Source organism: Cavia porcellus, unplaced genomic scaffold, assembly GCF_034190915.1.
Source record: "Cavia porcellus strain 051 isolate PalLab524CR breed Dunkin Hartley unplaced genomic scaffold, mCavPor4.1 scaffold_25, whole genome shotgun sequence".
Classification (NCBI taxonomy): domain Eukaryota; kingdom Metazoa; phylum Chordata; class Mammalia; order Rodentia; family Caviidae; genus Cavia; species Cavia porcellus.
Window position 1 is genome coordinate 27747082 of NW_026947508.1, and position 25525 is coordinate 27772606.

Genomic DNA, 25525 nt, shown 5'->3' on the forward strand with positions numbered 1-25525 from the left:
TCCAAGTAGCATTTTATTATAAGAACAAACTGAAACTTACACAGTTGTTTAACTGATGCTACAAATTTGTGTTCTATCTAGTTTGCAACTATTTTGAATAAAACTGTTAGGCAGATTCTAGAATAAATTTTGGTGTGAACATGTGTTTTGCATTTCTCTTGGGGAAAAAAATATCTGGGAATAAGGTTGCTAGGTTTTATGGTAAACATACTTCCCACTTTATAACAAAGCTGCTAGACTGTTTCAAAAGTGAATAATACCGATTTTGCATTCCCAGCAGTGATATGTGAGTTTATCAGCTCCATGATTTGCTAAAAGTTGTCTAGTTACTTTTCTTGTTGTTGAGACAAAATGCTCGGTACCCAAAGTTAAATAAGGAAAGATTGGTTGAGCTTAATTTGTAAAGGTTTCTGTTCATAATTGGCTGGTTTTAAGGCATAGTGATATGCTAAAGGGGCAACTGTTCATGACAACAGAAAACAGCAAAAGCAACAAGAGAGAGCGAGGGAAGAAACAGACAAGTCACTTTCTGTCCCTTATACTATATGCAGGCTACCCATCCTAGGGTAGGTGTAGCATTCACACCCTTAACCCCAGCATTGGACCATGAATCAGTCACAGGCTCTAGATTTAGCTGCCTCTGAAAAGTCCACTCCCCATGACGACAAGGAGGCTTTGAGAGGGCATCCAGACACAAACCATAACAGAAGATATTGTTGATTTTTAATTTTGGTCTCTAGTATTCACTATTCTACTTAGTTTGTGCTTCTTTCATGACTAATGATGTTGAACATATATATATTTGCAATTTGTCATCTTTGATAGGACATCTATTCAGTCTTTTCCACATTTTTTTTCCAGTTTGTGGGGGGAAGATTGTTTTGAGCTGTGAATTTTCTTTATTATAAGTATAAATTCTTTATCAACTAGGATATTTGCTTCTGTTCTCTAAATTGATTTTCAAAGTTTTTTTAATGGTATAGTGAAGATTTTAATTTTAAGCAATATACCAATTTTTATGGATCTGATTAATAATTATTCATAAAAAAGTGAGAGGTGGTCGTGCTTGCTCATAATACCAGCACTCTGGGAAGTTTGAGGATGGAGGATCGTTGAATTCAAGTGTAGGCAGTTTAGTGAGTCCTAGGATAACCAGTTTTGTCTCTGGGCTCTTGTCCTGGGGATCATGGAAGGAGGAAGTTAACAGACACGGAAGTGGGGGACTCTCGGAGCATAGTTTATTAAGAGAGGACAAAGAAAGTTCTTGCTAGTTGAGAGGGGCTTCAAGGGAGGATGCTATGGAGGTACCCAGTTCAGGGGTTTAAATATGAAGCTAATTTGGTAGCCACATAAAAACGAGACTTGAAGTGATGTGTTTTTAGCTAGACCTTTGATGTTAAGAGAACAGACTTCCCTTGCAGCCCAGCTTCCCACTGCATACTTTCAAAGAGCTTCTTTCCCTTGTATTCCACTTTGCTCAGTGTTTAATCTTGGTTTACTCAAGTCTGTGTCCTAGCTGCCTAATATTTCTTTCTGTGTCTCCCTGGGGATGGTGTTCATTGGGAAGGCTTTGGGTTCTCTGTGTGTGTGTGTGTGTGTGTGTGTGTGTGTGTGTGTGAGGGAGAGAGAGAGAGAGAGAGAGAGAGAGAGAGAGAGAGAGAGAGAGAGACCATCCCAGTACTTATCTAACTCATCTCCTAATTTCCTCCTAAAAGATTTGTCGCTGTAACCTTTATGTTTGTAATACATATATGGGATCTGTTTCTGAAACTGTTCTGTTTCATCAATTTTTCTTTCTTTCTTTCTTTTCTTTTCTTTTCTTTCTTTCTTTTGACAGGATTTTGCTATGCAGTGTAGACTGATCTCGACTTCACTATGTAGACCAGGCTGGCCTTAACTGTCGGCCATCCTCCTGCCTCAGCCTCCTGAGTTCTGGGCTTACACGCATAGGTTACCATGTCTGGTTTTGGAGCCTTTTAATTCTTTTCTGTGCTGATCATTCATGTTTTACTTTTTTTAAAGTTGATCTAGCTTTCTATTGGTGTCTTCTGTAGAATTGTTAATCATTTTATTTGGCACAGTACATTTATACTTGCATATCCTATGAACTTGTTTTTTTAATCTTAACTTTTTATATACATATACATACACATATATATATATAGTTTCAGCTACTCACACGGAGACAATATATTTACACATATGTCTTAATTATTTCACTAATGAGTATGTTATCAAATTATATCCATTTACCTATAAAAGTCTCCACAGTTTATTCTTCATGGCTGAGTAGTATTCCATAGTATAAAAATGTATCTTTTTAATCCATTTCTCAGTCAGTGGACAATTTGGTTGTTTCCAAGATCTAGCTATTACAAATTGTGCTGCTATAAACATGAGTACACATATATCGTGCAGTTTTATGTTTTTAATTCTTTTCGAAAGATGCCGAGGAGGAGAATAGGTGGGTTGAACAGGACCTCTAGTCCTAGTTTTTTGAGGAAACTCCACATTGATTTCCATAGTGGTTGCACCAGTCTGCATTCCCACTAATAGTGGAGAGATTCTTTTTCTCCATAGCCCCTTTAGCATTTATTATTGCTTGATTTCTGGATGATCTCTCAAATGACCAATGACATGAACATTTTTCACATATTTATTTGCTGTTATTGTTTCTTCATCTGAGAAGTATATATTGATTACAGATGCCTATTTTGTATTGGGTCTTTAAATCTAGGGGTACTGGGCTGGGGATTTAGCTCAGCGGCATAAGCGCCTGCCTTGCAAGTGTGCGGTCGTGAGTTCGATCTCTGGTACCGATAAAAAGGAAAAAGACAAAAAAGAAAAACAAAAAAATCTGGGGGAACTGATTTTTTTGAGTTCTTTATATGTTCTCAATAATAATCCTTTGGAGAACAGCTGACATTTTCTCCCATGTGATAGGTTATCTCTTCATTCTGTTGGTGGTTTTTCTTGCTGTGCAAAAGCCTTTCGATAGGGTGAGATCCCAGTTGTTTCTTTGTGATAGTTTCTGTGCAGTTGGGGTTTTATTCATAAAGTCTTTCCCTACACCAGTATCTTCAAGAGTTATTTACTATGTCTTCCATCAGACTAATATTTCTGATTGAATATTAAGATCTTTAATTTATTCTGATTTTAGTTTAGTATAGTTAGAGAGATGGGTCCAATTTTAATCTTTGGTATGTGTAGAGCCAGTTTTTCCAGCACCATTTATTAAAAAGGTGTCAAGTCTTTTCTAAATTTCTTGTCAAATTCAGCAGTGAATCAGTCAGGGCCTGAGCTTTTCTTTATTGATAGGTTTTTTTTTTTTATTACATCTTCAATTTCATTGATTGATACTGGGTTATTTAGGATTTTTATACCTTCTTGTTTCTTGAATTGGTAATTCGAGTCTCCAGTGTGTTAATTTCTGCTCTGATCTTTATAATTTCCTGCTTTGTATGAGCTTTTGACTTAGTCTGCTCTTCTTTTTCTAGAAGTTTGAGGTTCAACATTAAGTTGTTTATATGTGCTTACTCTGTTTTCCTGATAATGGGTATTTGCTGCTGTAAATTTCTCTTTTTAGACTGCTTTCATTATGTCCCACAAGTTCCAATATGTTGTATTGTCATTATCATTCAATTGTAAAAACTGTCTTAATTTCTTCTGTAATTTCATCTGTGACCCATTGGTTGTTCAGTAGGATGCTGTTTAATATGAAGGGTTTTTTTTTGCTTTCTTCGTTTTTTGTGTGTTTTGTTTTGTTTTTTTAATTAATACCGGGGATCGAACTCACGACTGTCTGCTTGCAAGGCAGGCGCTTATGCCGCTTAGCTAAATCCCCAGCCCCATGTTTTTGGTTTTCTTTCCCATGGATTTCCAGTTTTATTGCACTGTGGTCTGATACTATGCACGGGATAATTTCAGTTCCCTTTCATTTACTTAAGCATGTCCTATGAGCCCTTATATGGTCTATTTAGGAGAATGTCCCATGTGCAGCTGAAAAGAATTTGTATTCTCATGTTGTGGAGTGGTATATTCTATAGACATCTACAAAGTCCATTCAAAAGTTTGATTTAGTTCTAATATTTTGTTATTGATTTTTTTGTGTAATTGATCTGTTTTTTTTTTTTTTTTTGTGGCAGTGGAATATTGAAGTCCCCCAATACAGTTGCATTATGGCTTATTTGACTTTTCATATCCATTAGTAATTGTTTTTTTGTATGGTTGGGTGTACTGGTATTTGCTGCATATATATTTTTATGATTGTTATCTCTTTCTCTTGGATTGTTCCCTTTATGAGGATATAGTGACCTTCTTTATCTCTCTTAATCAGTCTTAGCTTGAAATTTACTTTGTCTGCAAATAGAATAGCTACCTCTGCTTTTTTTGGGGTTCCTATTGCATGGAATATTGTTTTCCATCCTTTGACTTTCAGTCTGTGAATTTCTTTTTGACTTAAATGTGTTTCTTGTATGCAGCATATTGTTGGTTTTTGCTTTTTGACCTATTCTGCCAGTCTGTATCTTTTGATTGGTGAATTAATACCATTAACATTGACGGTTATAAGTGATATGTATTGACTTACCCTTGTCATGTTGCTTTCCTGTTGTTGGTTCCCCCTTTTTTTCCTTCCCTCTAATTATTTGTTTTGCCTGGTGGATTCCTTCTAGTGAGGTTTATGGAGTTATCTTTCTAGAATGTCTTTAAGAACATTTTGTAGAGCTGGTTTGGAGCAAATTTCCTCAGCTGTTCTTTGTCATGGAAGTATCTTATTTCTCCATTACTTTTGAAAGATAATTTTGTGGGGTGTATCATTCTGGTTTGAAAGTTATTTTCCTTTAGACCTTGGAATACTTAAAGCTCTCTTTGAGAGTTCATGCTGAGAAGTCAACTGTAATTCTGATGGCCTTCCCTATATAGGTAATTTTTTAAAATTGTATAATTTTTTTTATTTTAAAGAGAAAAGAAAAATTAGAAAAATCAAGATGCAAACAAACCTCAACAACAACAAAACAGAATGACAGCAATAACCACAAAAAGACAACTATATATAAAATTTCAAAACAATATGATAGGGCTGGGGATTTAGCTCAGCGGCATAAGCGCCTGCCTTGAAAGCAGGCAGTCGTGAGTTCGATCCCTGGTACCGATAAAAATGAAAAAGACAAAAAAAAAAAAAATATGATAGTAATTTTACAGTGGTTGTTATCCTGCATATTATTATCTTCAGAATAGTTGCTCAGGTTACCAGAAACAGGAATAAACAAAACAGTAAAACGAAACAAAACATTGGATTTCAAAAGCAAGGCAGAAGGAAATCCCCCCCAGTTTCCACAATGTACATTGCCATCCTCTAAATAAAGGCCGAGACCACCAGCTCTAGGCCTGCAAAGTCAGTCTAACAGTTTAAGTATCAGGCTTTCCTTTCACCTCAGATGCTGTCGCGACCCTGAATCTTCCAAATTAGCCAGTTGCTTGAGGATGGAGAGGTCACTTGTGGTTTTCTAGCCCATATACTGGCTGGTTCATGGGAGTGTGTGCTTTGTCCTCTGGTTGAGTAGTTTCCTGATCCCTATGGCAGCTTCTGTTTCATTGGACGGTGTGCTTTGTCCTGTTGCTAAGTAGTCTCCACCTCATCCCCATAGCAGCCCCAGTTCATCTACAGGTGATTTGTTTCTTTTGTGTAACAGCTTTTAGGATTCTATTCTTGTGTTGCATTTCTGGAATCTTGACTAGGTATGTCTGGCTGTAGATTTTGTTTTGATCATTGCCAATTGGAGTTCTAGATGCCTCACTTACTTATATGTCAAATTCTTTTTCTCTACCAGAAAAGTTTTCTGTCATGATGTCTGTGAACATTTTTTTAAATGTCACTTGTGATATCTTGCTTGTTCATTGATGCAGTTAATCTTAATTTATTCTTTGTCTTGTCTAGCAGCTACAGGATTGATTTCTCATGGTCCCTTGGCATTTTTGAGAAATCTTTCTTTTCATGGTCACTAACTGCAAGCCTGTCTTCAATATCTGAGATCTTTTCCTCACATTGGCCCAGTCTGCTTCAAATAGTTTTAATGGAGTTTTTATTCTCCTGGATATCTGCTTGAATCTGCTTTATGAATTCCATTTCTTTCCTGTGCTGAGCATCCATATTTTCTTATCCATATTTTCTTAAGCTCATGTATCTTTTTTTTTGGTCTGTGTTTGCTCTAATGTCACTATAAGCGTGGTGTGCATTTTGGTAATCTCTGTATTTATTGAAAGATTATTTCTGATTTCATTTTTTCCAGAGCCTTATTCAATTGCTTTGTTGTTACCACTTCAGACAGACTTGGAGGGGGCATTCAGATTGTCCTATCTCATTGCTCCCTGGATTTGCCATGGTGAACTGAATGTCTGGTGTTGCATTTTGCATGAGTGTCTTCTCATTTCATTTTCTCTTTTTTTATTTAATTCCTGGGGTGATGAATGTAAGTTGCCTATGATGAGTTGCTAATTGGTAGTATTTAGGACCTTTAGGTGATGGTTATTTCTCTGAGTTATCTTCCAGGGATAGCTGGTTTTTGGATTTTGAGTCTATTGGAAGAACTTAACCTCTTCAGTTTGTTGGAGATGAGAAGTTATTGCTTATTTGGCTTAGTTTTACTTCTTTGGCACTGTGCTATGGTCTTTTCTGTGACCCTTAGTTAATGTCAGTCATGTAATACTAGGACCAACAGCTGTTTTAGAACAATTATGTCAATTTTGGCTATAGTGATACCAATAACATCAAATAGCCTAAGAAAACAACAAACTGAGCTAACCCTTAATTTGCAACTTTTGACCATATGAACTAGATTTGTGATTATACAAAATGTAAAACAAAGCAGATAATTATATGCAATATAACAGTCTGTAATGTGTCAGTTTTGCCCTGGAGGGTAAAAATTTTAAATGGATTAAGAAGAAAATAGAGAATTGGAAGAAGAGAAAGAGATTAGAAGTAAGGTTGGAGGACAAAGGAGGAACATGCCAACTTGGGGAAACTGGTGCAAAAGATTGAAGGAAAAGAGAGAGAGAAGAGATAAAATGAAGAACAGAATAAAACCATACCCACAAAGGGGTTAGGAAACTCACACTCAAAAGCAATGAAGGAGAAAGACAAAAGAAAAAGGAAAACTAATAGTCCACTTCCAGGATTTTCTCAGGTTTCACTAACACTAGTACACAACCTGAGGAGAACAGAGTCTTGAATCATGCCTAACTATTCCAGCAAGTCAGCAGTTGCTTTATGGCAGGATTGTGGATAATCTCAGCAGGCCTGCCCTGAGACCAGACTCATTGGGCTTGCTGTAATACAAGCAATTTTAGTGGATCTGCACTGGCTTGGAGGTGCTGGATAAAACCAGCAGCAGTTCTGGGTTCTGAGTTCAGCCAGCCCATCTCCAAAACGGCTCCCAGCTTATCACACTCTCCCTGAAGGAGGACAAAGTCCTCTGCACTCACCGCCAACCAGTGCAGTCTTCCACATACACTGCTTCCCTCCACTGCTGTGTCTCCAGACTTGCCCCAGTCTTCATGGTAACCGTGACTATGCGTCCCCAGGTTCAAAGAGCACCTCCCATGCAGTAAGTCCCTTAGCGTGTCAAAGGTGCCACCTGCTACTGCCTTCTTCAGTGAAGTTTTTCTTTTTATTTTCTCTGTGGACTTCAAAATGCACTTTAGATTCTTCCTGAGTCCAAAGAACCAATTCCTTCCTTGTTGTCTTCCTCACAGTGCTATCTTTCATCAACTGGATGGTAACTCATCAACTGGAGAGACTATTTTGTCTGCTGCTTTCTGCTCCTCCCTCTCCTGTGAGCTTGTGAATTAATGCTTTGTTGATCTGCTTGGTTATCCCTCCTGGTTTCATTTCAAATGACTTGGCTGCAGCTTTGGTTTCCTATCTTTTAATGCCCCATGGATCAGCCTTAGGAGAATTGGGAGTTTTTAGAGCCATTTTGTTAGGTTGTTTTACCATGTTCCTGTTTTTATTTCTCTTTTTGTATTGAAGCTTATAGGCAGATTTATTGGAAAGCTTTGTTTTTTAGTGTGGAGACTTCTTTAATTAATATGTACTTTTCAGTCATACAGCTTCCTTGTGGGTAATTATCATCTTTGCCTCTATCTCAGAGGTCACCGCTAATGTATATTTAAGGTGGGAAGTTGCAGAGTATTTGCCCACTACTGGGTTGTCCAGATATTAGTATCTCAAGAAAACTAATTAATATCAGCAGCTATGTAACCATAGTTAGAGTAATAAATTAGTGTCACTTATCATATCAAATACAGAGTGAATATTTATAAACCCTAACAAATAATAAAAGTACTACTCTTAACCACAGAAAAGATCTACAGTTATAATTTGAACAGTAAGAAAAAACAAATATTGATCTTCGGTGAATAGCTACTAAATGGAGCAACTTTCCCCCTATGAACAGAAGATCACTTTTCAACATCAGGTGTGTAAAGTTAACTAGTTAGAGATTCACAAAGCTTAGTAGTTATATTCGTAAAGATAAAAGAGGTGGGAAGCTAGAGAATGCAAAAAGCCAAATTTGAAAATTTAATCAATGGAATATGAGAAGGGGGAGAGCAATGTGACATAGTGCATCCTATTGAGTAGAAGGAAATTAATAGTGTTGGAGAACAATTACAGGAAACAATGAACAAGGCAAAAAAAAAATGACAGCAAAAATAGGAAATAAAAGCAAGAAAGCAGAGAAAATGTTTAAAGGGGAAAAAAGAAAATGAGAGAAAAACTAAAAGAGGAAAAGAAAAAGGATAATGCCTCCCTCCAAAAATAATACCCAGTGAAGGAACGATAAAAATAAAACAAAATAGAGCAATCAGAGGAAGATGGAGTCAAAGAAAAAAATTCCCATGCTACTACTGAATGAATGGTTTCTTTCCAAGTTCTATAGTTCTGGGATCCATCCAGTCATGATTTTTTTGCCTACGTTTGTAGTCTATGTGGGGTTTTTTTGTTGTTTTGTTTTGTTTTTTGTTTTTTTTTTTTGGTACCAGGAATTAAACTCATAACTGCATGCTTGCCAGGCAGGCACTTATGCCCCTGAGCTAAATCCCTGGTGCCTATATGTTTTTGAAGTGCTCTTCCTGCAACAGAGGTTCCTCTCTCCCATTTCCCCCCAGAATGTGGTTATGGCCAAGGCAAGAGCTGTTCTTTCACCTGTTAGATGAGATTGGGTGTGTTCAGGTTGGTATGGCCATAGGTATGTTTCACCTGTTAGTAGATGGGGAATGTGATCAGCCTTCTGCTCTCTGCTGTGTCCAGACTGCAGAGCAGTGGTTTGTTTGGGCTGTTGCATTTAATGTCTGAAATCCTGGTGTTCAGATGACCTCTTCTCTCCCTTGCGTTGTCCTTCTCTGTGACCAGGTCAGTTTGTTAGCTCTCACTTCTGCTCCCATGTGCTATAGGAAAGCAAAGTGTAAAGCCAACCTGGCCTTGTTGGGTAGTTTTGGCTTTGTAGGGGTGCAAGATAGCACCACTTGTCTGGCATGGGTCTCTGTGCTCACATAAGGAAGGGGTGCCACTCAACTTCCAGTCCATAGTCTGCTGGCTACAAGACCAGGATGGCATGGTAAGAGGTCACTGTGGTGAAAGCTGCTCAGTAAGTGGGATCCAGGAAGCAGAAAGGTAGAGAATTGTCTTGCAAACTTGAATTTTTTTTTCTAGTTTAGTTCCATAATGACTAGAGACTGTATTAAGGTCTGTTTTATAGCCCAGAATATGATCTGTTTATGTGTTAAGTGCACCTAAGTGCGACTGATAGTTATTCATATTTCATTGGGTGGATTCAATATCTAGAAAATAGTAGATATCCAAATGTTGTTAGTTAATGCACTGTGATCATCTACAGTTAAATTTTTGCTTTTGCCATCTTGGTTTCTTCTCATGAGCTTGTTAGATTATCACTAATGTGCTTTCTAGAGCTAAGAATTCTGAAACTTTAGAATATAAAACTAAATTCCTTATTTTATAGGTTTATATAGTTTACAGCTTTGAGAGCTCTGTTAAAGATCAAAACTTACATTTATATTCTATAAATGTTTGGACTTCTCACAGGGACGGAAGAAGTCTGTAGTGGCTGTGGAGCCCAGGAGTCTTATTCAAGGAGCCTTTCAAGGGTGTTCAGTGTCTGGGATGACGCTGAAGTACATGTATGGAGTAAATGCTTGGAAGAACTGGGTTCAGTGGAAAAATGCCAAGGAAGAGCAGTTGGATGTAAAGTGTGGAGGTAAATATGCAACATGAATTTGTCTTAAATGAGAGACATACGGGACTAGGGATTTAGCTCAGCAGCATATGAGGTCATGAATTCGATCCCTTGGACCAAAAAAAAAAAAGAGAGAGAGAGAGAGAACTATAAGTAAGTAAGCCCATTAATTTACTCAAAAGGTATATCTAACAAAATTTGAGTTTAGACTTTTCATGTACTCTTCATTTTTTCAACTCATTTGTCTTTCTCATCAATAGGTGAACTTGGCTCATCCAGCCCATCTTCTGACCCCTTAGGAAGTGCTCAAGACCAGCCAGTCTCTCAAGAATCTTCAGAGGCAGGCTGTAGAGGTGAAAGTTGTTTCTCCGCATTCATTATGTTATTTATTATGTTGTTATTCATTTAAATTTGTAATCACATGCTTAAAATTTTGTCTTACAATATTAATAACCTTTGCTTAATTATAAAGAGAATATTACAGAAGGTAAGGTTGTTTCTCACAGTGGTGAGTTTATGATAAAATATCTTCTTCAGCCCTATGTAGTAACCCATACGGAAGCTATTACTGAATTGCACCCTCCTTTCATCTCTCCCTTTCCTCTCTTTCTCTTGTCCTCTCTTCCTGTTTCTTTCTGTCTCCCTCCCTCCCTCACTCTCTCCCTCCCTCCTTCGCTGTCTTGTGCAGAAGCCCTACTTCTTCATAGCAGTTTTTCTTAATAGTTGCATCTGTGTAACTGGCAGTATTTGTGGGTTTCACATCAGCTGCCAAGAAATTTGAAATTATGTAACATTTCAAATAAAGATTTGAAATTATGTAACATTTCAAATGTCAAAGAGTTGTGCCATTTTTCAGTTACATACCTGGGTTTTCATTTACAGTTAGCTTCACCTTCTGGTAGTCTCTTTCTGGTCTTGTGGCATACACAGCCCTGCTTATTGGAGCAGTTAGTGGATGTATTGGGCTGTAACTGACTCACTGAGTTCCTGCAGATCATTTGTAATCTCTCTGCTCCAAAGTAATGTAAATATTCTTGTAGTGTGGGAATTTGTTAGACCTATAACCCCTCCTCACTTTAATACATTCCCACCATGGTTAGCTATAACATCAGACTATTAAATTCAAGCTAGAGCCACCTGGCAACATTCTGTCTTATTAAAGAAAGGTAGCTGGGCTCAATGGCACATACCTAGAGTTGTATCCATTTAGTAGCATCATTTGAGCTTGCAAGCTTAGAAACCAGTCTGGGCAACATAGTAAGACCTTGTCTCAAGAAAAGAAACAGCAAATGGAAACCAAGGGAAGAATAGAGGGGAGAGTTAATATTGTTTTAAGACAACCAAGTCTAAATGCCATTGACAAGGGAAATACCTGTCTGTTTCTACACTCATGCAAGGTATACTGGGTTGAGAGATCAAAAATGGACCTTGTCCTCATAAGCTTCCATTTTCTTTATGCAGAGTCCATGCAGAGGAGCCCAAGTATATTTTTGAAAATGTGTGTTCCTATCTAAATGAGCAGTATCCTATCTAAATGAGCATTTTAATTTTTGGTTCTAACCCACAAAATAGATCAGCCTTGCAGTAGGAGCTTTACAAATCAATGAGATAACTGCCCTACTCAAAATTGTTTTTAATTGTCTTCAGAATCTTAATGAAGATGATCCACTTACACCTGTTTTTGCTTTTCTCCTGTACACTTAAGTCTTTTGAACCTTTCGCTTTGTGGCATAGCAGATGGGATACTTTATTTTAGTGTTTCTAAAGGTATGAGGATGTTTCATGTTATTTGAAATGTTTTGTAATAAAATGTAAGTTAAACAATATTTTTTTTAAAAAGTGTCAAGGTCTTTATCTGTAGGCAGTGAAAATTCTTCAGAGGCAGATATGGCATCTTGCATTTTTCAGATTTATCAGTTCCTAGAAACTCAGTTTTCTCTCTATCTTTCACATAGGATTAGTGTTTGGTTGAATATAGTTTGAGATACCTTTTTGCCTTCTCACATTGGAAATGAATCTTTTTAACTCTTCACCACTTAAGATGTAATCTCAATGTCGCTTAGTCCAGAATATAACCTGACTCTTTTGTATCACATGTCCTTCATTTGCTTTTATAAAATCCTACTTAAGCAAAACCTTTAATACTACCCCTTGCACCCTGTGCACTACACTGTTATTGTTTGCCTACTTAAAAAGCCTAGAGATCAAGATCTATTTTCCATAATCTATACCACAGTGCTAAGCACAGTAAGTAGTAGAGTCCACAAACATTTTTGTTTGCAAAAATTTGGTTTATAAACAGAAGCATTTGGCAAAATGTTTTGCTTGGAAACTCTGCATCAGGTGACAAACATAACGATCTTTTCTAAAATCATAGAACAAATTAAGTGCATGAACCAAGGAACCTCTATACTCAGTGACTCAAATAATGCTACTTTCTCTTCCTCCTGCTCCTCCTCCTCCTCCTCCTCCTCCTTCTCCTTGTTCTTTTCCTTCTGCTTCTCCTCCTCCCTCTTCTCCCTTCCACCTTCTTCTCCCTCTTCCTCTTTTTACTCCTTTTCTTTTTCCTCTTGTTTTTCTTCTGCTTACTTTCTTGCTTTATTTCTTTTTCTTCTTCTTCTTTTTTTTGAGACAGGATTTTACTATATATTTTGGGCTGGCCTTGAACACTGCCTCAGCTTCCTGAGTGCTAGGATTACAGGCGTGTACCACCACTATGTTAATATTTCAAATGTTTTCTATCTTTCTACAGTTCGTTCTGTCAAGTTGAAGGAAGATATTTTGTCCTGTACTTTTGCTGAGTTGAGTTTGGGTTTATGCCAGTTTATCCAAGAGGTGCGGAGACCAAATGGTGAAAAATATGATCCAGACAGTATCTTATACTTGTGCCTTGGAATTCAGCAGGTATCAAATTAAGTAATGTTACAAACTTGATTACAGTTTTAATAATTCTGCGAGAATTTATGAGTGAAACTGAAAATTAAAATGTGTATGTTATCTACTGTTAGTCCTATATATTTTTCTTAATACACCACTGTCCTTAATTTAAAAGTATTTATCATACATCCTTTTATAAGCTAAGACAGTTAGTAGGAAAAAAGAAATTAGGGTGATATATTTTGTATGAACATAAATAGCAACTGATAAAAGTAGCAACATAGATATCTGTGTTGTATGTGTATATAAGTCATACAGTTTCATTTAAAGTTTTAAAATTCAAAGTAAAGTAATAGATATATTATTATTTCTCATATAGGCAGAAATAAAAACAGTATGACACTGTATCCAGGTATGGTGGCAGACACCTGGGAGTCCAGTACTTGCAAGGCTGAGGCAAGAGGCCCATGAGTTTGAGACCAGCCTGAGCTACATAGTGAGACTCTGTCTCAGGAAACCAAAGGGAAAAAAATTATAGCACTCACTGAGAGTGCTGTGAGTTGAAGATTCTTCTGCATAGCTGAAAGCAGTCATATAGTTTTGAGTGTATGTTTCAGGAGTAATTTTAAATTTTGTATTTTTTGGTCAGTAACTCAGTTTTGGCACATCTCTTTAGAACTCTTATTCCAGGGTCTGGGGATTTAGCTCAGCGGCATAAGCGCCTGCCTTGCAAGCAGGCAGTTGTGAGTTTGATCCCTGGTACCGATAAAAACGAAAAAAGACAAAAAAAAAAAAAAAAAAAAAAGAACTCTTACTCCAAAGTTCAGGCACCATTGGTTAAAAAAAAGGTTGGCTATAATATGAATGCCCACCATGTGATGGTTAGGTAAATTATAGTACTTTCATAAAGTATTATATTACTTAGCTGGTAAGTTTATTTACAAAATAGGATGTAGCAACATGTAAAAATATTAATGTCAAAGCATTAAATAGAAAATTAAATGTATGTCATATGTTGACACAGTACTGTATAAATGCATAATAAGATGAAATACACTAAATGTATTTACAGTGGTTATGTCTGGGTGGTGAAATTTAAGATGTTAATTTTCTTTTCTGTGTTTACTAAATTTTCTTTCATGTGTATATGAATTGTTATCTCATCGTTCTGTTGTTTTTAATTACAAAAATGATATGTGGTCGGTGTAACTTTAAAAACCATGAAGTGGGGCTGGAGATTTAGCTCAGCGGCATAAGCACCTGCCTTGCAAGCAGGCAGTCGTGAGTTCGATCCCCGGTACCGATAAAAATGAAAAAGACAAAAAAAAAAAAAAAAAACAACATGAAGTATATACACAAAGTTTATCTTCTTTCCCACATCCCCAGGAGCCATTGTTGAAGCATGATAGGTGTCCTCCACCTCCTCCTGTGTTATACCTTTAACTCATTCGTAGTATTTCCTGTAATTTTTTTTTCTGGAGTTATTTATACTGTTTATTTTTTAAATTAGTAAGTGGCTTTATATTAAAAGTCTATTAAAACTATAAAAATTATCACATGATCATTATAGACAATAAATATTGTGAAACTACTATCAATTTTGACCAAAATATAAATTTATTGTAGATTTTTAATACTTACGTTGACTTTTCGTACTTGTCTGTTCTTTTCTGATTAGAAAATAGTTACACTGAGTACTAGAAAATTTTACCATACAGAAAAGTACAAAAAAAGAAACAATTCTATTCTGGTGCCTACATTTTTACTGTTACTTTAAGATAGAAAAGGCACAAAGAAAGTGTAAACAATAAAAAACTTTTTTTGCGGGGGAGACAAGGTCTTGCTATGTAATTCAGGCTGGACCCGACTCAACTACATAGTCCAGTTTGTTGTCAGACTCACAGTGATCCTCCTGCCTCTGCCTCGTGAGTGCTAGGATTACAGGCATATTTATGTTTCTATAAACTATTTTATTTAATGAATAAACAGCTTTTTTTCTGTGATGATGCTTCTGTAACCAATATTTGTTTGTTTGTTTGTTTGGAGTTTTTGTTTTTTGAGATAGGATTTCACTATATAGTTCAAGCTGGCCTTGAATTCACTATGTAGCCAAGGCTGGTCTTGAACTCACAGCAATGCCTCCCAGTGCTGGCATTGCACCACTATACCTAGCTAATGCATATCTTTTTACACATGTTATACACAGGCTATTTCTTTGAGATAAATTCTCTCTCCCTCTTCCCCTGTCTCTCCCTCTGTCTCTCCCTCTCCCTGTCTCTGTCTCTCTTTTTTTTGTCTTTTTGAGCCAGGGTTTCACTATGCAGTTCAAACTAACCTACAAATCATTTTGTAGCCCAGGCTGGCCTCAAACTCTCAGTCATCTTCCTGCCTCAGACACACTGGCAAATTGTCCTCCATATAAATTAAGGCAGTTAATAGTTCCATTAGCCATCTGATTTATTTCTATTTTCCATTCTTCACTCAGAATATTTCTTTTGTTGTTGTTGAGACTGGAGGGTAGTAAATGTTGTTCAGGCTGGCGTTGAATTCTCTTATGTACCCCAGACTGGCCCCAGCCTTCTGAGTGCTGGGATTACAGACATATGCCACCACACCCAGCTCAAATTACATATTTCTTGAGATCATGGTGTTACCATCCATAAGCAAAAGTTACTGTCCAATATATGCAGAAAGTACCTATAAATAAAACATGCTAATAAAACTGGCAAATGATACAAATAGGCAAATAATAGAAAAAAATAAAATGTGGCTTTATAGACAAAATGTAACAGGTAATACTTAATGATCATTTACCATATATGCTATATATTAAGGTAAACTCTTTGCATACTACTTGACCCTATAAAATATAGAAATTATTAACACTTTCCCATTGATGAACATAACTTGCCTAAAGGCCCAGATATAGTAAGTAACAGAGTCAGGTTTTATGATTATGATCATTATGTTATGCTGTCTCCTGAAGAATTAAAAAGTACTTGAGAGTAATCAGGGAAAATGCTTACCAATAAATATTCAAAAGATTAAGTATTAGTGAAAGTATATGCAGTGACTATATTGTAAAGATTCATTACAATAAAAGACATTATCATTCATGAGTGTTTTTAATTGCATTGTTGTTGCCTTGAGTCCTGATTGAGTTAAAAATATTTACCTTTCATGGTCATTTTGACTTTGGAGAAGAATCAGAATCACGAAGTGCAGATCCAGTTATTAAAGTGAATGAGGATACACTGTAATGTTTTTATGAGCCCACCTTTCTGTTGGATGCCATTGAGAAGTACCACTTACCATATTTTTTTACCATGCTCTGTAAAGACACTCATGAAAGAGGTCTTCCAAACCTGCTTCAGAAAGTGGCAGGAACAGTGGGATAAGTGTATTTTAAGTGAGAGGGAGTTTGCGGGAATGGTTAATTGAAGTGTGTCTTTTACTATAATACATTTTTTTAGAAACTTGAATACTCACCATATATTTTGATTACATCTCATCATTAAAATACTTAAAAGGTTCCACATGACTCACAATATTGTAAGGGAAAATTATATTTTAAATGTTTTCTTTATATTAATATGTACATGTATCTCTTTTTTTTTTTTAGTACCTGTTTGAAAATGGTAGGATAGATAACATTTTTACTGAGCCCTATTCCAGATTTATGATTGAACTTACCAAACTTTTGAAAATATGGGAACCCACAATACTTCCTAATGGTAATATGGATTTTTATTTTGATTGTTTTTAAGATGTGCTTTGTAAAAATTCCTTGTGTTTTATGATTATCTTTTAAACATTGTTTATATGTTATGTTTGTCCTCATTTATAATATATTTGAGAAGAAAGTCTTTGGTTTATTGTTGAATCTTTTAGGAAACCATAGCTTCCATGCAATGCATATAATTGCTCAAAGTATAATTGAGGTTACATTTACCTTTTCAGAAACCTTTTTCTGGTAGTGTTAATAAGACTGCACGCACTGCCATTATTGCCACATATTCTGCTTGCTAGCAGTGGGCCTTTTCCAGTACTTTTCCCCTGAACTGTCTTTATCCCTGAATTATCTCTGACCTTTTGACATCAAAGACCTGTAGTTAACTTATTTCAGCCTTCTTCACTGTGATTGAATATTTGAGTGTCATGCTCCAGAATATAATTTCTCTTTCTGTTGGACTGCTGAGCACCTTTGATGCATTCTAAGCACTATGGTTGTTTGATGCGCTTAACATTCAGAGAATAGGGTAAGGAGGTAGATATAGAAGTAATAGAGTTACATTTGGGGGTAATCACCAAGAATAGAATGCAGAAGTAGCAACAAAGAAGACTGAGGAGAGAACATTAGGGAAGGCCTATATATTTAAGGGGCATCGTTAGGAAAGTGAAGTGAAAGGTACACTTCTTTAATTCTTCCACAACACCTCTACATTTCAAGAAAAATCTTAGATAAATCACCATGAATATAAATTTAAAACAAGTTTTATAGGGAAGACCATCTACTGTGTTGATCTTAGCTACCAAACCAGCTGATGATGAAGCTTTATGATCATGACAGAACTGAAAATTACTGCCCATGGGCCACATCAGGCCTGTTTCCTGTTTTTGTAGTCCATGAGCTAAAAATTAATTTTATATTTTTAAATTGTTGGAAAGGACTATAGAATCAATGTTTTTGATATGAAAATTATATGAAATTCAAGTTTTGTCTATAAAGTTTACTGGCATGCAACCATATCTCTTTACTTTTATGTATCATCTGTGGCTCCATATTTTCCAAAACAAAGTTTTTTGGACTTTCTGTGGCCCACAAAGCTTAAAATAAATATACTCTCTGGCCGTTCACAGGGAATGCTTGTCACCCCAAACTAAAATAATAATAGATTGGAACAGTTCACTCTTCAGGGGTGACTTAGTGTCTACTTAGAATTCTCTGCCTTTTTCTTTATCGTGTTTCGCCTGTTTGAAAGGAAAAGAGAGGCACAATCATTCTTTCCTTTCGTATCTCCCTGTCCTAGAATTTGAGAGATTATGTAAGTCTGTGTATTAGGAGCTCAGTATTGTTTCTTCCCCCTTTGGTCTAGGTTACATGTTCTCTCGTATTGAAGAAGAGCATTTGTGGGAATGCAAACAGCTGGGCGCTTACTCACCAATCGTCCTCTTAAACACCCTCCTTTTTTTCAATACCAAATACTTTCAACTAAAGAATGTTACTGAGCACTTGAAACTTTCCTTTGCCCATGTGATGAGACGGACCAGGACTCTAAAGTACAGTACCAAGATGACATATCTGAGGTTCTTTCCACCTTTACAGAAGCAAGAGCCAGAACCAGGTGTGTGGTGGTCTGTGACATACTGTTAGAAGTCTCGTTAAATACTGAAACTCTTACTGTGGAGAATTGTAAATTGTAGACACAGAAAAGTGTTATTATAGCTTTCTTTTATCATTTAAATGTTTTTCTTTATTGTCAAGAGTATGTTAAATGCTTGAATCCTTTTCTTCAGTATACTTTTATTGTCTTTTAAATTAAAAGTGCTGATTTAATTGCATATAACCTAAATAATCTGTGTTTTAAAACTAAAGGAATTTAAATGTACAACCATGGTTGAGAGTCACCAGATAAGTTAATTTCTTGTTAAAATAAACAATATTTAATGCTTAGTTTGTTGTTCCTAAATATTTTTTAGACCAGGGCACTTTTTTTTAGTTAATATTAAAAAATTCTGAAACACCTTAAAAGCTGGCCTGTAGCATACGGTAGACTAAAGTCAGCAGTAGCAGTTTTATTAGATGTTTCTGATTTAAAGTCTGTTAATAAATAAGAGCTTATTTTTAATATTTTAAAATTAACATTTTGGGCTAAGTATGGTGGCACTTGCCTGTAATCACAGCACTTAGTAGGCTGAGGTGGGAAGATCCTTATGAATTTGGGGCCATCCTGGTTCCCACAGTGAGTTCAAAGCCAGCCTGAACTACATAGCAAGACTGTATCTTAAAATTATATATACAGTGGTACTTCAGTTCACAAACTTGATTCTTTTGACTGTTCTGTCACAAATTGAGTTGAATGAGAAATGAATTAAATTCAGTGGTTGGTTCAGTGTTGACTTTATGGGCAAATTTGATTCACTTCTCATTCAGTTCTTGATTTGCAGCCAGGATCACGGAGAGAATTGAGTTCATGAGCCACAGCACCATTGTAGTGTTTCTAGTTGCATAGAACTAGCAATTAAGCTTATTAATTTTGACCAGAACTCTTAAGTTCTGAAAGTCTCAAAATTAAATTGTTGTAAAAGTGAAATGTGTTTTATGAATGTGAAAATTTAAATTTTTTTTCAAGATAGTGTATCATTCGCCACTCTATCATTCGCTGGCCATGAACTCAGTTCTTCCTGCCTTAGCCTCTTGAGTAGCTAGTACTTACTACTTTACCTTATGAAAATTTAAAATTCATGAAACTAAAATCTGTAAATAACTGTGTTGTGCAGCTTCATATACACTTTTTCAGATTGCTGCTTCAAAAAATATTTAAGATTGTCTCTTTCACCTAATTGTCTTTGTTTTATTTTCTTAGTTTCCTTAATTTATAATCTACTTTGTGCTCTAAATTGATATTAGAGGAAGAACAGATACTCAAGGAATGTTTCTGATTAAGTTTGATAAGGTTGATAGTAAGTTCCACTTGTTTTCTGAATAATGGTCAGTCTTTCCATGTAAGTGCCTCTAAATAGAAAACTGGGGAGAGTTTTGTAAAGTAATGGCGATAGAAAACTGAGGCAATTCCTAACCCAATGAAGTTAAGCTAGGTATACTATAAGGACACTGAAGTAGAAAACTTTCAAGTTCAAAGCCAGACCTGGGCAGTTTAGCAAGACCCTGCCTCAAGAAACAAAAACAAAGATATAAAGCAGAAGAATATTTTATTCCTTGGATATGCAGGTTCACCTAATGTTTTCTTATGAAAGAAACAGGCTGCTTTCTATGTTTTCATACTGGCTGATTTCTAGTAACTCTTGGCGTCTACAGAAGTCTTTTAATGAGCAAGGATTTGTTCTTCTTTTATCAAATGATTAACTCCTGAGAACTTTGCCTAAGCAGTATGCTTTTATTGAGTGCTGTAAGTATAGCATTTAGTATAATATTTAGTACTTCCACAGGAGCCCAGTAAATATTTGCTGAATGAGTGACTGAGTGAAAAAGGACTGACAAAGTTCTGGCAAAGCTTATTGAGTCTCTTGAGACTTGAAGAATAATAGACCTTTCTAAAATAATCCTTTGATTATCATTTCCTGTCTTAAGATAAACTAACTATTGGCAAAAGGAAACGAAATGAAGATGATGAGGTTCCAGTGGGTGTGGAGATGGCAGAGAATACTGACAACCCACTGAGATGCCCAGTTCGACTTTACGAGTTTTATCTATCAAAATGGTAAGTGACTGTCCTCCATGCTAGGTATAGTGCATCTCGGAACTTAGGTAACATAGATTGGATTTTAAATGCTTGAATAGTAGAAATGTACCTATAACCTTACAGATTTTCCTCCAGTTTTATTTTTTTCTTCATTCTCATACCTGACTAGATTTTGAACTAAGAAATCATCTATCTTGATTTTTTTTTTCCCCCAAAAAAAATGTCTTCAGGAAAATGTTCAAATGAGAAGGGCACAGGGAAGAGGAGGGGGAATGGAAAGAAGGGACCAAAAAAAAAAAAAAAAGACTAGAAAGAAAAAATGGAAACAAAGCTTTTTTAAATAAGGGTTAAAGAGGTTAAAGAGAGGGAAATGGGGAAAAAAGAAGCAGGATATATCATGTACAGGTACAAATTCTCTATAATGAATGTGATCATTATGTATATTTAAAATGTACCAATAAAATTTCTAAAAAGCCAAAAAAATCTTCAAAAAGCAAGAATCATTGCTATTTTACCTTTACAAGTGTTATTCAACCTTTATGTGACAACTAGATTTATAGTGATCTATTATTTAGACAGTAAAGCAATTCTAAAGGGAGGGTATTTTGCCAAACCTAAAGCAACTTAATAGAAAAACAACTTTTAAGGAACTGAAAATGTTTAATTGGTCATTTTCTTAGAGAAAATTTTTGAATATAAAATTACATGACTCATAGTAAATAAAGAATTTTTTGTTTAAAGGAATATGTTGGCTGTGTTTGCCCAGTTGTATATAGTGCCTTTAGGTTTCATTGTAGGCTGCTGGGCATGGTAGTGCATGCCTATAATCCCAGCACTTGGGACACTGAGGCAGGAGAATCTCTGAGTTCAAACCAGTCTGGGCTACATAGTGAGTTCAAGGACAGTCTGAACTACATAACAAGACCCTGTCTCAAAAAAAAAGAAAGAGGAAAAAAAGGTCTCATTGTAGGATATGGGGACATAGGATATACTGTTCTCAGCTATAGTAATCAAATGTGAGTTAACTTTTTTGTTGCTCTTATGAGAGCTAAAGTTTGTGATTTATTCTTTGCCTTCTGTTAACATACTTACTTCCAATCCACTGTGACTTCACACTTGTGAGTGTGTGACAAAAGATATGGAGTTATATTTTACATGTTACTCCTGGGAGGTAAATGCTTAAAGCCTTACTTATCTCTGTGGTTATGTTGTTTATCTGTGAGTCACAGTGGGGAGAAGTAGAAAACCATTATATTAAAGAATAGTTCATATTTTCTGTACTCTCTGATCCTCAATTTTCTTTCTTTTTTCTGTTTTCTGTGGATAGTTCTGAAAGTGTGAAGCAGAGGAATGATGTGTTTTATCTTCAGCCTGAGCGCTCCTGTGTCCCGAATAGCCCCATGTGGTACTCCACATTCCCGATAGACCCTGGTACCCTGGATACCATGTTAACACGTATTCTCATGGTGAGGGAGGTACATGAAGAACTTGCCAAAGCCAAATCTGAAGACTCTGATGTTGAATTATCAGATTAAGATGGAAGTGAAGTTCCTATTTTCATACACATTGGTATGCACCAAACTGTGAATGCATCCAGCTGCTGGAAAGCGATGTATAAGTCCAAGTCCTCTTGACTTGATTATGAGACAATGGGAAACAGATGACTCGTGAACCACAGTGTGGATGTACAAACAAAAATTGAAGGAAAGAGTACGAACTGAGAAATATTCTTTGGCAGTGAAATAGTTGTTAGATGTCTTCAGAATGACTAACCAATTTCTCTGAGTGGTGCATAATCTTATTTTGTTTGGGAATAACAAATTGTGGAATATTTTTAAGGAAAACTGTTGTATAAAACTCTACCGTAGTAACCTTAGACCTTAGAGGGGTAGCTTTGGAGTGAGACCTTGGCTACAGTAGGCTATATGAGCAAGCCTTACCATAAAAGTCAGGGGTGAAGTCAGTGCAGAGCTGGGGGTAATATCCTATGAGGACTGTGGGACCCAGACTTGGAGACCCAATAAAATTACTCAACTTTTCTTAAAAGATAGTGAAGTGGTCTTGACTTTGATTTTCACTGCCAAGCCAATTATGTGAAGGATAGAAGCCGCGGGTGCTTTTACCATGGCCCCTCACATCAGGGAAAAATGACCTTCACTGCTGTTAACGTAGCATTGTGTCCCTTTACTTCCTGGGTCTGGATGTGGGTAAATTAGCATAAAGGGGATGATATTCCACAAACTAATTATGCACACAGAAATCTGTGGAGCCCATTAGACCCCAAGTGTCTTGAAATGTTTGTAGAAAACCCACTAAAATACCCACTTCTCTGGGTGTAGGCCTATTGCTGCTGTCTCATAGCCTCAGCTGTGGCGCACAGAAATGGGGCTTTCCTTTTGTTTTCAATTTTTCCCCAGTGGCAGCTTTTCTCCCATTGTTTTAGCTTCCTATTTCCAAATGATTCCTTTTATTTTTCTTTTGCACCAGTTTTTGGAGGCCCTTGTCATTTCAAAAGAAGTCATTTAACTCTGGAAAACTTGTGAGTGATTCCCCAAAGACACAGTATTACTTAGCTATCAAAATTATGGTAGTAAAGGTCTTAGTAGGTTTCTGTGAAAAGCATTTGGATGATGACCTTGATGCCCTAAGAAACTTGAAAAATAGGAATTCTGGGGTGAGCATAGAAAGACATTGACTGTCTTGCTTATCCATAGGACTTTTATAGCATTATTCCAAACTAGCTGTTTTAGTAGTTCTATGAGGATTGCAAGTCATAGGCGTGTGTGGCATATCAGTTCATCTCCCTCATCTCCATTCTTAGTTTCTTCCCCACAAAATTTGAATCAAAACTTTTATGATGGCCAGGCATGGTGGTGCACGCTTGTAATCCAGTACTTGGGATGCTGAGGCAAGAAAATTGCTGCAAGTTCAAGACCAACCTGGGCTACAAAGTGATTTAAGGCCAGCCTGAATTGCATAGTGAAACTTTGTCTCAAAAAATCAAAAAAGAAAAGAAAGAAAGAAAGAAAAAAGCATTTACGGTGTTGGCCAATCATAGAACCTGGTTAGCTGAGGTTAATATGACCTTACCTAAATTGAAAAGTAACAAGTCATTTTAGAAAAAGTTTAACCTTGAAAAACTTTCCAGTATTTCCCATATTTTAGGTGGGAGTGGCAAGTGTTACTATTTTTTTTGAACAAATGAAAGTCATTTAGCTACAAAAAATTTAAAAGGGGGCCTTTTGACATTGTGTACTTGATGGATCTGTCCCTTTTCCTGTAATAAATCCATTTTTGTTACCAAAAACTGTGTGAAAGAAGTAAATCTTCCCTGATTCTGTATGATTAATTCCATCTGTGTTTGTTATTTCTGACTGGAAAACTTTTTACTTCCAGACCTTGTTCAGTTGGAGGAAAAATTGGATTGTCTGATAAGTCTGCCAATAAACCATCCAGAAACATCAGGCTAATAGTCCCACTATACTAATTTTATGGTTTGTATAAACACTAACATTTTCCCTGTCTGTAGTTGTATGAAAAAAATATTGTTAGTATAGTAGATAAATTGTTATAAAATACCAGAACGAACAAAAAAAAAAATCTGTATCTTTTAACTGAGAACAACCAGTACCCAAATAAATGACTGTATCAGCGTTTAAACTGCATGTTAGTACACAGGTTGCCCAGAGCCCTAAACTAATTCGCAGAGAAAATAATGATTAGTTATTGGTCATTCCTCATAAGTGTAGCTGTTGATGTTGTGTCTAATTATTTGCATTTTTTGTTATTAAAATTGTATAAAGTTACTTTTTTTTCCCCTAGGAAGAAAGTCAAAGAAGCAACATCTAATCATTCTTTTCTGTTCTTTTGGTTTTTAATCACCTTTGGGTTTCCCTTTGCCAAAACCACAGAAATATTCCCTTAGAATAAAATAGTATATTTGTATTTCATGGGTGAGTTCTTTTTCTTTTTGTCTTGAGAGAACTTAAAATATATTTTTCTATTTGACCTATTGGCATGACTTAACAAATAGTAAAATTATAAATAAAAGAACAGTTTTCAGAAAAGAAATAACTGATTTTTATTTGTTCAGTAAACATACTGTTTTATTGCAGTCTCTCAATTCCCTTTTTTATCAAAAAATTTCTTTCCATTTTTAGTTAATATATATTGAAAATCTAGCAGCTAGAAATGTCAAATGTTACGTGTGTATTTTATTTCAGACAAATTTTTTTGAGGTGTACAAAGCTTGTATCAGTTAAATTTTTAATAGTTTTTAAATTATGAGATTAGAATAAATATGTCCATTCTGAAGTAAATACAAATGCATATTTAAATTAGCAATATAAGACTAAATGGCATTTTCCTTAGTCTCTAGAGTTGTTTTGATACTATACAAATATACCTCCAAATTTCATGTAGGCTTTTTTTTTTTTTTTTTGTCTTTGTCTTTGATACAGGGTTTCACTATGCAGTTCATGCTGGTTTGAGCTCACTTTGTAGCCCAGGCTGGTCTCAAACTTGTAATGATCCTCTTGCCTCAGCCTCCTGAGTGCTGGGATTACAAGTATGCACCACCATACCTGGCTTATACAAGCCATTTTTATGTTTTGTGGCATTCTTAATTTTGAAAAGAAGTTTTCAAAAAATAGTCTTAATGTAAAAAGAGTTTATGTGAATGAGTCTTGCAGGTTTTTTTTTTTTTTAATTAAACTTAAACTTTAGTTTTCCATGTGAATGAAAGGAGCCGTTATGGTGTGAATTAAAATTTTAAGACAGCATTAACCAGTTATACCTCTTAATTCTTCTGTGCTGCTCATATCTATTATCATACTTTGTTATGATTGTTGGAAAAAATTTTAATTGAGAGGCATTACTGTTTAGACCAATCATAGGCTTTGGAGCCTAATCTTTCACTTACTGTTTGTATATTTTACCCTCTCTCAGCTTCAGTTTCTCATCTATAAG

The 25525-nt window shown here is 35.8% G+C and overlaps 1 protein-coding gene across 7 annotated transcripts in view; it reads left to right on the forward strand.

Moving 5' to 3' along the window:
• Positions 1 to 24507, forward strand: part of Zmym4 (zinc finger MYM-type containing 4) — a 163712-nt gene extending 139205 nt beyond the window's left edge. For all 7 annotated transcript variants that reach the window (XM_063236054.1, XM_063236055.1, XM_063236058.1 and 4 more), the window contains 7 exons: positions 10106 to 10277; positions 10517 to 10609; positions 13009 to 13160; positions 16756 to 16867; positions 18230 to 18478; positions 20446 to 20575; positions 21885 to 24507. In XM_063236054.1, the coding sequence (XP_063092124.1) occupies positions 10106 to 10277; positions 10517 to 10609; positions 13009 to 13160; positions 16756 to 16867; positions 18230 to 18478; positions 20446 to 20575; positions 21885 to 22092 (1116 nt within the window). In that variant the 3' untranslated portion in view covers positions 22093 to 24507. The remainder of the gene's footprint in view (positions 1 to 10105; positions 10278 to 10516; positions 10610 to 13008; positions 13161 to 16755; positions 16868 to 18229; positions 18479 to 20445; positions 20576 to 21884) is intronic.
• The last annotated feature ends 1018 nt before the right edge of the window (positions 24508 to 25525 follow it).